The 12,612-nt window shown below is 35.8% G+C and overlaps 1 protein-coding gene across 1 annotated transcript in view; it reads right to left on the bottom strand.

Moving 5' to 3' along the window:
• Positions 1-12,612, bottom strand: part of CCDC73 (coiled-coil domain containing 73) — a 74,218-nt gene that overhangs the window by 34,537 nt on the left and 27,069 nt on the right. The window contains exons 3-6 of the mRNA XM_070428099.1: positions 9,823-9,894; positions 6,488-6,559; positions 2,739-2,774; positions 1,744-1,818 (exon numbers count right to left, since the gene is read on the bottom strand). Of these exons, the coding sequence (XP_070284200.1) occupies positions 1,744-1,818; positions 2,739-2,774; positions 6,488-6,559; positions 9,823-9,894 (255 nt within the window). The remainder of the gene's footprint in view (positions 1-1,743; positions 1,819-2,738; positions 2,775-6,487; positions 6,560-9,822; positions 9,895-12,612) is intronic.

Here is a 12,612-nt window from a genome sequence, read left to right as displayed (position 1 = left end):
AGGCTTAAACATAGGATCTCAAACAGTAAAACTACTAGAAGAAAAAAAAAAATGGGAAAAGAGCTTCTTGACATTAGTCTAGTGGTTCTCAACCCTCTGGCCCTTTAAATACAGTTCCTCATGTTGTGACCCAATCATAAAATTATTTTCATTGCTACTTCATAACTGTAATGTTGCTACTGTTATAAATCGTAATGTAAATATCTGATATGCAGGATGGTCTTAGGCGACTCCTGTGAAAGGGGTCGTTCGACTGCCAAAGGAGTCGCGACCCACAGGTTGAGAACCGCTGGTCTAGGCCAACAAAGGCAAAAACAAACAGGCAAGTGGAATTGTATAAAACTAAAAAGCTTCTGCACAGCAAAGGAAATAATCAACAGAGTGAAAACACAACCTATAGAATGAGAGAAACATCTGCAAATATATCCAAAATATGTCAGGAATTCATATACTCACTAGCAAAACAAAACACAAATAATCTAATTCAAAAATGGACTGAGGACCTGAATAGACATGTCTCAAAAGAAGACACATTGCCCTGACCAGTTTGGCTCAGTGGACAGAGCGTCAGCCTGCGGACTAAAGGTCCCAGGTTCAATTCCAGTCAAGGACATGTACCTTGATTGCGGGCACATCCCCAGTAGAGGGTGTGCAGGAGGCAACTGATCTATGTTTCTCTTGCATAGATGTTTCTAACTCTCTATTCCTTTCCCTTCCTCCATGTAAAAAAATCAATAAAATAATTTTTTTAAAAAAGAAGACACATACATGGCCAAACAGTATATGCAAATGTGCTCGACATCACTCATCATCAGGGGAATGTAAATCAAACCCACAATGAGGTATCACCTAACTCTTATTACAATGGCTGTGATAAAAAAAGATGAAGTTAATGAGGATGTGGAGAAAAACGGAACCCTTGTACTACCTTAATCAGACTAAGGAAGAAAGTTTGTCATCTACTTAAACAAGTCCACACTATGGTGTGAATTACCTGATTAAGGTAGTGACTACCAAGATCCTTCCACTGTAAAAATGTATTTTGCTCTCTGTAGTTAATGTTATCTATAGGATGATATTTTGAAATCATGTGAATATCTTCCCTCCAATAATCTTTAATTTACTTTTTAATCTAATTTTAATGTTTGTATTCCCTATCAAAATGTAAGTGCACCAGGGCAGAGATTTTGTCCTTTTTAATCACTGCTGTATCCCCAGTGCTTAGAAAAGTGCTCGGTACATAGACTATATATATATATAAAAAATCATCATTAGTTGTACACCTCTGTATTCTCTGAGACTGTGAACAACTTAAAGGCAAATGTGATGCTTTGTTCATCTTTGTATTTACAGAAAATAACCACATTATTTAGCAAGTAATAATGACTCAATGTTATTTAAAATTTTAGGAACCATGGGTGAATCTGTCATAGTATACACGCCTGACTTATTTTCCTTTAATACTTTAATCTGTAAAGTATTAAAAACAATATATATCTAATTATATTACTATGAAAAATAATGAAAGTTATTTTAATATTTCTTTTTAAAATAAAAAATGAAGCAAAAATCTTTCTAATTTAAAATTCAAGATTCTAAGATAAAAAGTACTAAATTATATATTATATATCATAGGTGATTTTTTTTATTAGCTTTACATTGCTAGCTTACATGTTTAAGGATATTTTACTGATACAATGCTAAAATGCCAAATTACTTTTTAAGCAATACTTATTACTTTACCTGTAATGCTTTTAATGTTTCTTTCAATCCTTCTATTTCTTTCTCTTTTATTTCTGTAGCAAGTTGATATTTTCCCTTTAAGTAAAAAACTATATTTCAGTATTTTCCTATGTAAATAATACTATTAATGTGGAAATATAAGAGCTTAAGAACCAAACTCTCCACTGTAAACGTAATACTTCACAGGCTTTACACTTGTATCCACACTACAACTTAAACTTCTAAAGACTTCAAAACATTGTAAAATTACAGTAAGTCGTTTATGAGATTATAAATATCATGAAATGAAAAATCTTATAACAACAAATTTTATCAATACACCATTCTTGAGAACTTATGAATACTGTATAATTAAGTATTTAATTCATATAGCTAGAATAAATATATTCTAATTAACAAAATACAGGTACATTGTCTTATAAATTTAAGGATATGGGAGAATTTTTAAAAGAAGGTCTTTAGCTAAAAATAACAAACCATAAATTATTAATATTATAAGTGATATGTTCATTGACATACTCAAAACATGTATTAACTATTAGATAGCTAGGAAAAATGTTTAATGCCAGATGAATTTCTAGGACTGTTTGGAGTTGTGTCCTCTTTTCCAGTTGGTTGGCACCCGGATAACAATCATTTTAATGTTTTTTAAAGAAGGTAATTGCATTAAAAAGCACTAAAAAATATTACACTTAATTGCAGTAGAGTGGAAATAGCATTAATTTGGGGGCTGAAGAGATCTGGGTTCTAGTCCCAACTTTACCACTTCAAAATGGGATACTGAACTTCAGCAAGTCTTGATAGGTCTCAATGTTCTCAACTGCAAAATAACAGTGGTCAAGTAACATGATTCCCTTGGGTCCTTTCTGTGTCTAAGATTTTCAGCAATTAACAGTTTCCATTAGTGTATTACTAATGCTCCTTTCCATTATGGCAACAATTAATACTTAAATACATTTAACCATGCTTTAAATTGTTAAAAAATTAATTAATACCTTTTCTTCTTCCAAGGCACACATCTTCATTTGCAACTATAAACAATTATAAAGATTAAAACACAGGTAAGTAAACTGATAACAGTGATTTACACAGTGAGATTATAGATATATTTTACATGATTATTGTTTGAACTTGATAAAATGTGAATATGCTTTTACAATGAATGAGAAAATAAATAATAAAACATGAATGGAAGGAAAAAGCCAGTCAACAAAGGAAATGATTTAGAGACAACAATCATTCTTGAAAGTTTAGTTTTGCCCTCCAGAAGTTTTTTCTTAAATACTTCAGTAATTTGCTATCTACTCATAAATAATAACATAACATTTTCTAAGGGCACACTGTTATGAAATAAATACCATTTGTATTTGTATTGACAATATATCCTGAAAATTTAAAAAATGCATGTAATAGTATAATAAACAATGGAAACTAAAGTAAACTTGCCAAAAAAAACTAGTTAAATATTCTAAGCACTGCAAGGATATTAGGCAAAGTTGTGTCTGAGCAACATCTCCACTGATACAGCTCCTATGGCAAAGGAAACTAAGGAGAAAATAAATAAATGGGACTATATCAAAATAAAAAGCTTCTGCGCAGTTGAAGAAACCACCAACAAAACAAGAAAGCCCACTGCATGGGAGAACATATTTGCCAATGTTATCTACAATAATAAAAGACAAACATGCAAATTGACTGTACCTTCGCTATAACTTAAGCCACGCCCACCAGCCAATCAGAGTGACTATATGCAAATTAACCCAACCAAGATGGCGGCCAGCAGCCATGGAGCTGGAGCGAGCAGGAGGCTTGGGTTGCCCCAGTGATGGAGGAAGCCAAGCTTCCCGCCAGCTGAGGCTGGCTCTGAGCTCCACTCAAGGCAACAAAGTTTCAATTATAGAAGATAAATCCCAGAATAAAAAAATAAATAAAAAAAGGAGAGGCTGAGAGCTTCCGTCACCGGGGAGCTTGGCCAGCCTGAAAACTGCCCTCAGCCCCTCACCCAGACTGGCCAGGCACCCCAGTGGGGACCCCTTACCCTAAAGTGGGTGTGACCAGCTACAAACAGCCATCAATCAGCCCCTCACCCAGGCTGGCCAGGCACCCCAACAGAACCCCTACCCTGATCCTGGACACCCTTCAGGGCAAACCAGCCGGCCCCCACCCAAGCACTAGGCCTCTATCCTATATAATAAAAGGGTATTATGCAAATTGACCCTAACAGCAGAATGACTGGGAATGACTGGTCACTATGACACACACTGACCACCAGGGGGCAGACACTCAATGCAGGAGCTGCCCCCTGGTGGTCATTGTGCTCCCACAAGGGGAGCTCTGCTCAGCCACAAGCCAGGCGGATGACTGCCAGCACAGCAGTGGCGGCGGGAGCCTCTCCCGCCTCCTCAGCAGCACTAAGGATGTCTGACTGCACCTTAGGCCTGCTCCCTGCTGGTAAGTGGACATCCCCCAAGGGCTGCCGGGCTGCCAGAGGGATGTCTGACTGCCAGCTTGGACCCAATCCCCCAGGGAGCGGGCCTAAGCTAGCAGGTGGACATCCTCCGAGGGGTCCCAGACTGCAAGAGGGTTGAGGGACCCCCCCGAGTGCACAAATTTTTGTGCACTGGGCCTCTAGTATCTAATAAGGGCCTAACCTCCAAAATGTATAGGGAACTCATACATCTTAACAAAAAGAAGATAAACAATCCAATCAAAATATGGGCAAAGGACTTAGACACTCTTTGAAAGTAGACAACAAAAGGCCAAGAGACATATGAAAACACGCTGAAAGTCACTAATCATCTGAAAGATGCAAATCAAAACGACAATGAGATACCATCTCACATCTGTCAGAATGGCTATCATCAACAAATCAACAAATGACAAGTGATGGAGAGGATGCGGAGAAAAAGGAACCCTCGTGCACTGCTGGTGGGAATGCAGACTGGTGCAGCCAGTGTGGAAAACAGTATGAAGTTTCCTCAAAAAATTCAAAATGAAACTCCAGTTTGACCCAGTAATCCTACTTCTAGGAATATATTCCAAGAAACTAGGAACACCAGTCAGAAAGGACATATACATCCCTATGTTCATAGCAGCACAATTTACAATAGCTAAAATTTGGAAACAGCCTAATTGCCCATCAGCAGATGAGTGGATTAAAAAACAGTGGTACATCTACACAATGGAATATTACACTGCTGCATAAAAGAACTCTTATCATTTGCAACAGCATAGATGGACATGGAGAGCATTATGCTAAGTGAAATAAGTCAGTTAGAGAAAGATAAATATCACATGATCTCACTCATTTGTGGAATATAATGAACAACATAAACTGATGAACAAAAATAGAGACAGAGAAGCATCAAACAGATGTCAAACTTCAGAGGGAAGGCAGGGGAGGGTATGTGTGGAGGGGTAAGAGATCAACCAAAGGACTTGTATGCATGCATATAAGCACAACCAATGGACACAGACAGTAGGGAAGTGAGAGAATGTGCTGGGGCGGGGGGGGGGGGGGGGGGTGGTGGCTGGGGAGAGGTCAATGGGGGAAAAAGGAGACATATGTAATACTATATGTAATCCTTTAAACAGTAAAGAATTTAAAAAAAAGAAATGAAATTTTTCTCTGGAATTTCTCTATCTAATTTTCTATATGTCTCGTTACATTCTAGAATCCTTAAAAATAAATAAATAAATAAATAAAAAGAATCCCAGAGCACTCTCTCCTCTATTCTTGAGATACCTGGATATCCTTATCTAGCTCAAAGTCCCTTGTAATATCGGAGACAAACACTTGCCCTCTCTCCTAAAGAAGATTGTGCTATATACATTTGGCTTCTGCTTCCTTACCCTTCAATTAAAACTCCCATAATTTTGATGAGGCCAATCTCAGAGTAAAAAAAAGTTTATCATTTGCCTAAATAAATCTATGCTAAAGTATAAGTTACCAATGACTTTAACCCACTAGTGATTTACAGTGTATAGGTTTATTTCTTTTTATACATTTGTTTTTCTAAACACTCCTATATGGAGATGAAGACAAAAACGGGGGGGAATGAATTTTTTAAAATGTCATGTTGGAAAGGCTATAAGAAAAAACACTTCCAGAGGATATTTTTCAGGAACATATTTCTTACACTTATATTTTCTAACTAGGGACTGAAAAGAGAAATTTGAGGTTGTAAAAAAGAGCTATAGATTCAAAATAACAAAGGAGTTGCTATTCAGTTCTTTAAAAATATTTTTCTTTTCCTTTTTTTCTATTTTTCTACTAGTCTTACTTAGTTGCTGATGGTTAATATTTATGGAGGCTTCAGTGCATGATAATCACATCCCCTCATCTTTTACATCTCCCTACTTGCAGCTCTGCTTTCATCAGTGATACAATTCTAGCTTGGGTAAAGAAGTAATGTTGAAAGGGTTAAGATCCTAGAATACTCTAATTAAACAGAGGAAGGGGAAAAGGGAGAGAAAAAGAACACCCACATCATTACCCTGATTTATTCAGAACAGATGAAAACACATCTACAAGAAAACAGTTTTCCCAATTTCTCTCCATAACTCATTCTACCACATTATACTCTTTATTATGTTATGATTCAAAATAACCTTATTCATTTCCTGCTTCCAATAATATGTTTTTGTGTGTGTCTTCAGTGTGTATGGAGAGCAGCTTATAATATTCATAAAGAGGAGATGTTATATTTAATACTATAGTGTTAGTCTATCCATATGAAATTACCTGCTTTTTAAAAACTGCCATTGCTTCTTTGTGTTGCTTTGTTAATGTTTCCTTTTGATTCTGAAGAGTTTCCTATTTTAAAAAATGATAAAAAGTTAAGACATAAATTCTAGCAACTCTTTCAGTTTAAACTTTAATTGGCTTCACTATGTAAATAAAAGTTAAGTATATTTGTTGCATATATAATTACATGCTCTTGAAATGCAATTTTAAACCAATTTTATGATTTTTTTACTGTTGTGGAATCATCAAACAATTATTTTGCTTCCAGCTGCTTCTTTATGATAAAACTAGAGACCCAGTGCATGAATTCGTGCACGAGTGAAGTCCCAAGGCCTGGCCAGTGATCGGGGCCAATCAGGGCTGGCTGGCCATGGGAGGTTGGCTGTGGGAGCGCACTAACCACCAGTGGGCAGCTCCTGCATTGAGCATCTGCCCCCTGGTGATCAGTGTGTGTCATAGCAACTGGTCACAAGGGTCATTAGGCTTTTATATATCTACTAGAGGCCTGTTGCACAAAGAGATTCATGCAATAGGCCTTCCTTCCCCTGGCTGCCAGCACCGGTTTTCCTCCAGCACCTGGGACCCAGGTCTTCGCTCCGGCTGCAGCGGAGAAGCCAAACCTCTTCAGTCTTTAGTCGTCTTCAGTCTTCAGTCTTCATTCGGGCCGGAGCCTTCAGTCTTCGCTCCACGCCTACATATGAAAATTAACCGCCATCTTTGTTGGGTTAATTTGCATACTCATCCTGATTAGCTGGCAGGCGTAGCAGAGTGATGCCAATTTGCATGTTTCCCTTTTATTAATGTAGATAGATACATTGCTTTATTAAAATTTAAACTCTAAACATAGCTTGCTGCAAAGCTTTCTTCAAGAAAATATCTTTCATCAAAAGTTATTAACATTCCTTGTACACAAGCAGACTGTAGTCTTAGAATTTCCAAATAAACCAATTTTATGATCTAGGCACAAATGTTCATATAGCAACATATGATTCTTTAAATACAATGAAATACTACTAAGTTTTTACAAAACCATAGCTATCACAGGGCATTTAAAATTTTTTATTTTATTTTTCAGTTAGTTTACATTCAATACTATTTTGTGTTACTTTCAGCTGTACAGTTTAGTGGTTAGACAATCATATATTTTACAAAGTGTTTCCCCTGCTATTTCCAGTACCCATTTGACACTGTACATAGTTATTACAATATTATTAACAATATTCCTTATGTTGTACTTTACATCTCTGACTATTTTGTAACTACCATTTTGTATTTTTTAACCCTTTTGCCTTTTTCTCCCAGCCCCCCAACTCCCCTCCCCTCTGGCTACCATTAGTTTGTTCTCTGTATCTATGAGTCTGTTTCAATTTTGTTTGTTTATTCTGTCCTTTAGATTCCACTAAGTAAAATCATACTGTATTTGTCTTTCTCTGATTGGCTTATTTCACTTAGCATAATACTCTCTAGATCCATCCATGCTGTCACAAATATTAAGATTTTATCCTTTTTATGCCTAAATAACATTCCATTGTATATATGTACCACCACTTTTTTATCCACTCGTCTATTGATGGACACAGGCTGCTTCCACAATCTGGCAATTATAAATAATGCTGCAATGAACATAAGGGTGCATGTATTCTTTCAACTTAGTGTTTTTGGTTTCTTTGGATACATACTCAGGAGTGAAACCACTGGATCATAAGACAATTCCACATTTAATGTTTTGAGGAGCCTCCATACTGCTTACCACAGTGGCTGCACCAACCTGCATTCCCAACAACAGTGCATGAGGGTTCCCTTTTCTCCACATCCTCACCAACACTTGTTTGTTGATTTACTGAGGATAGCCATTCTGACAGGTGTGAGGTGATACCTCATTGTGGTTTTAGTTTGCATTTTTCTGATGATTAGTAACATTGAGCATCTTTTCATATGTATCTTGGCCAACTGTTTGCCCACTTTGGAGAAGTGTCCATTTGGGTCCTTTACCCATTTTTTAAATGGATTGTTTGTTTTTATGGTGTCAAGTTGTATAAGTTCTTTATATATTTTGGATATTAACCCCTCATCTACTGTACTATGGCAAATATCTTCTCCCATTCAGTAGGTTGTCTTTTCATTGTTGATGGTTTCCTTTGCTATGCAAAAACTTTTAGTCTGATGCAGTCCCATTTGTTTATTTTTTCTTTTGTTTCCCTTACCCAAGGAGATATAGCAGAAAAAATATTGCTAAGAGAAATATCAGAGATTTTACTCTACCACAGGGCATTTTTGAAAAAAATCCACATACATGATTCCATTTCTTTTTTCCCTTCCCTCTCCACCCTTTTTGGTAGAAGTTCTATGTTCTGTCCTTCAGATTCAAGATAACATTATATTTTTTCTTCTATTTTTATCAAATAATCCTCTTAATTTAAAACTATTAGGCCTAAAAGTAGCAACCACTTTCAAATATTTCTGTTATTTGACTCCATGTCTCTTAATATATGTTGATTAAACAATGTAAAAGTTTATCTATTGATCTCCTATTATGATAGTTTAGCTTTCTTGTACAGTCATGAACCTACATCTCCTCCCTCTATTCTTCCAACAGTTATATAAAAATTGTGGCTTAAGTTAATAGTATTTTTACACTCTATGTAATTTTTATTCAATGCAGAGTCATATAAGCATATCACAATTACATTTCTACTCTCACACAACTTTTATGTCTCCAGAAGTTAGCAATTACTTTAAAATATTTTAATTCTCATAGCTAATTTTTAATAATTATCCTTTGCTGCTTGAATTCTGATTCTTTTATGTTACCTCCTGTTCCTATTTCAATATTGCCAAATAGTGAGAAGGGCCATCATAATTAATCTTTCATTATTTAATGGTTAAGATTATGTTGGTGGAAAGGCACAAGAAGCATTATAAAAATGCTTTTAATATAGATAAGGCTAGAGAGAAAATCAGATCTAATATTCTTTTTATAAAAAATAATGTGGTTACAGTATATAACAACAACCTAGGAACACATGTACAGTTCTGAGGTTTCACTTCTTAAAAAAATATTTTGACTCCTCTAAAACATACAATATATTTCTCAGATGTGAAATAGTTCAGTTTTCAGCATTATACTCACTATTATTCTTAGTTATTTTATCAGAAAGCCTGAATAAAAATTATTCTCAATTTTTTGGAAGCCCAAATCTTAACAGTTTTAGTGGGAACTTTAATATGCTGAATATGTTTAGAAAATTTAAAAATTAACTTTGCAATCAAAGATTAGAATACATTTAAAAACAATTGCTAAGAATGCTAATCTGAGAAAAAAATATACTCACATTTTGCCATTTAAGTTCTTGTGTCTCCACAATAATTTTACCAATCTGCTCTTCATATTGAATTTCTGCTTCCTACATCAAAAAGAAGAAGAAAGATGTTAGGGAAATCAAGACCTTAAATCTTCCAGTTTTAGCTCTTTCTATAGAGATAAAAAGAGCATGTTCTAACCCTTACAACAAGAAAAAATCTGAACAAATTGCAAATTTGCTTACCTGAGACATAAACTACTGAGTACTGATAAGAAACCTCAGCTAAAAGATCTTAATAAATTGCTAAAGACAGAATGTGGGCTAGTGTAAGATTGTGAATCCCCTGAGGGGCCCCAAAGTAAGGAAGTTTATACCTTCTACCAGGCTTTTTTTATTTTTATTTTTTTCTAGGAAGCCCACTAGATACTTACAGGGAAGGATGGGGAAAATCCTGAGAACGCTTTCTCTGGTGGTACTGGCTGGGAAAAAGAGCAATTATAAGTCACCTTCTCTATTTCCCCTCCAGACCAAAAACCTTAATCTGTTGGGGAAAGAACAAAAAACAAAACAAAACAAACCCACAAAACAACAACAGCACTAAAGCTAAGGACACTAGTGGAACTGACCCAGGGGAAGGGAACTAACAGCCACAACTGGAAACTCTACCTTCCTTATCTCCCCCAAGGAACAAAAGTCTAATCTACAGAGGGAAGGGCAATAAAAACTGCAGCACGAGAGCACCCGGGGAAACCCACTGCAGGTAGGAGAGAAGAAGGCTAGGAAAATAAAACAGCTCTAGGAGGAGCAGGAATACAGGCTACATTCAGCATTAAATATGAGGGAGGGATCAAAACTCTTGTGAAGACCCCACCCTGATAATCAGCCTTAATAAGAACATCAGAGAAGGCCTTGTTCTCCCACCTACTATAACCACCCCCACTAACAAGAAGAGGAGCTGCAAAGAAGACAGACTCTCTGGGAAGCAGCACAAAGGAAAGGAAAAGGCCCAAAGCCAGACAGGAAGCAGTTATGTAGAAACCCGTTTGATTCTGTTTGAAATAACGTAATATTCCAGAATTAGTCCACACCATAACACAAGGTATCACTGGAGAAATCTAAAGCTTCTGTTGAAAACTTCAACAGGCAGACTTGAAAACTGCCTGGTTGAGTACTGAAGGTGTGCCACACACACATGCAGGGAGTCCTTCTGCAAAGACTGGGAGGTGTGTGCTTTTTCCCTTTGGCCCCATGTATTTAGGGAAATCTCTGTCAAGCAAAGCTGATAAGCTAAAAAAGCACAATGATGACTTCAATAGCCATATATTACAAAAACTGCAGCCTTAACAAAATTATTTCAGAAATGTCAAAAACAAATAATGACAAGCAGCAATCTTGGTGAGAAAGAGAAAACTGATTTCTAGGGTTGCCACGTATTCAAAAGGGTCATGTCTAGTTTTAAACAAAATATTACAAGGCATGGAAAAAAAACAACAGGAAAGTGTGATCCATACACAGGAAAGAAATGAAGAGGAACTGTCCTTGAGCAATTACAGATGATGAACTTACTAGACAAAGACTTTAAATGAACAATTTTAACTATGCTCAAGAGCTAAAAGAAACCACAAACAAAGATACTGCAGCCATTAAAAAGTTCATAAGAAATGCTATGAACAAGGTCATGCTCTTAAATTTGACAAGTTACAGAAATACACCAATTCTTCAAAAACCATAAAACTACCAAACCTCAACCAAGGTGATATAGACAATCTAAATAGCTCTACAACCATTAAGTTAATAGCTCCTAAATAAAGAAGTTTCCAGGCCAGATAGTTTCAGTGAAGAACTCTACCAAATATTTCAAGACTAGAGGCACGATGCACGAAATTCGTACAAGAGTGGGCCTTTCTTCCCCTGGCTTCCGGCACAGGCTTCCCTCTGGCACCTGGAACTGGGCTTCCCTCACAGCCCCAGCTTCATCTAAAAGGTTGCCCGGAAGCTCATCTGGTCTAATTAGCGTATTATACTTTTATTATTATAGATAAATTAACACTACGTTCACACAGACTCTTCCAGAAAAATACAACAGGAACACACTGCAACTCATTTTATAAGACCTGTTTACTGTGACACCAAAACCAAACATAGATAATACAAAAAAATTAAACTAAAACCAGTATCTCTGAGAAGTTTTGACAAAAAGAAATTCTCAATACCATATTAGCAAATGAAATCCAACAATGTCTAAAAAATTATACACCATGATCAAGTAGAATGTTTTTTAAATTATTTTTATTAATTTCAGAGAAAGGAAAGGAGAGGGAGAGAGGGATAGCGACATCAATGATGAGAATCACTGGTCAGCACTTTTTGATTAATTTAATCTTAGGTTTAATTTTATGAGGTGAGTATTCTTATCATCACCATTTTATAGATGAAGAAACTGGGTTAGCAAGAGGATAAGTAACTTGCCTAAAGTCACATACTAGGTAAACCTAGATGATCTATCTCCAGAGTCTCCTTAACACGCATTATATTACCTTTAAAAGACCGTGGGTTCTGTAGAACAATATGGATTATGATATATGTATCACATATATTTCCTTCAAAAACTTCAGAATTTAATCTTCATATTCCACAAAAGTTAGAAAACCACCCTAAATAATATTAACTATTTTAAACATGTAAATATATTCTGATTGTTTGTTAGAACATGTCAAAAAAACTAGAAATATTTGTTGAATGAAAAATAGAATTTTAAGAATTGCTGTATATGTTTTAATATTAATATTTTTCTATTTTAGAAATCACTGTAATAGATTA

Source organism: Myotis yumanensis, unplaced genomic scaffold (genome assembly GCF_028538775.1).
Source record: "Myotis yumanensis isolate MYYU_CA2020_CCGP unplaced genomic scaffold, mMyoYum1.0.hap1 SCAF_10, whole genome shotgun sequence".
NCBI classification, from domain to species: domain Eukaryota; kingdom Metazoa; phylum Chordata; class Mammalia; order Chiroptera; family Vespertilionidae; genus Myotis; species Myotis yumanensis.
Note: the sequence above shows the minus strand (reverse complement) of the source record. Positions and strands in the feature narration are given on the sequence as shown.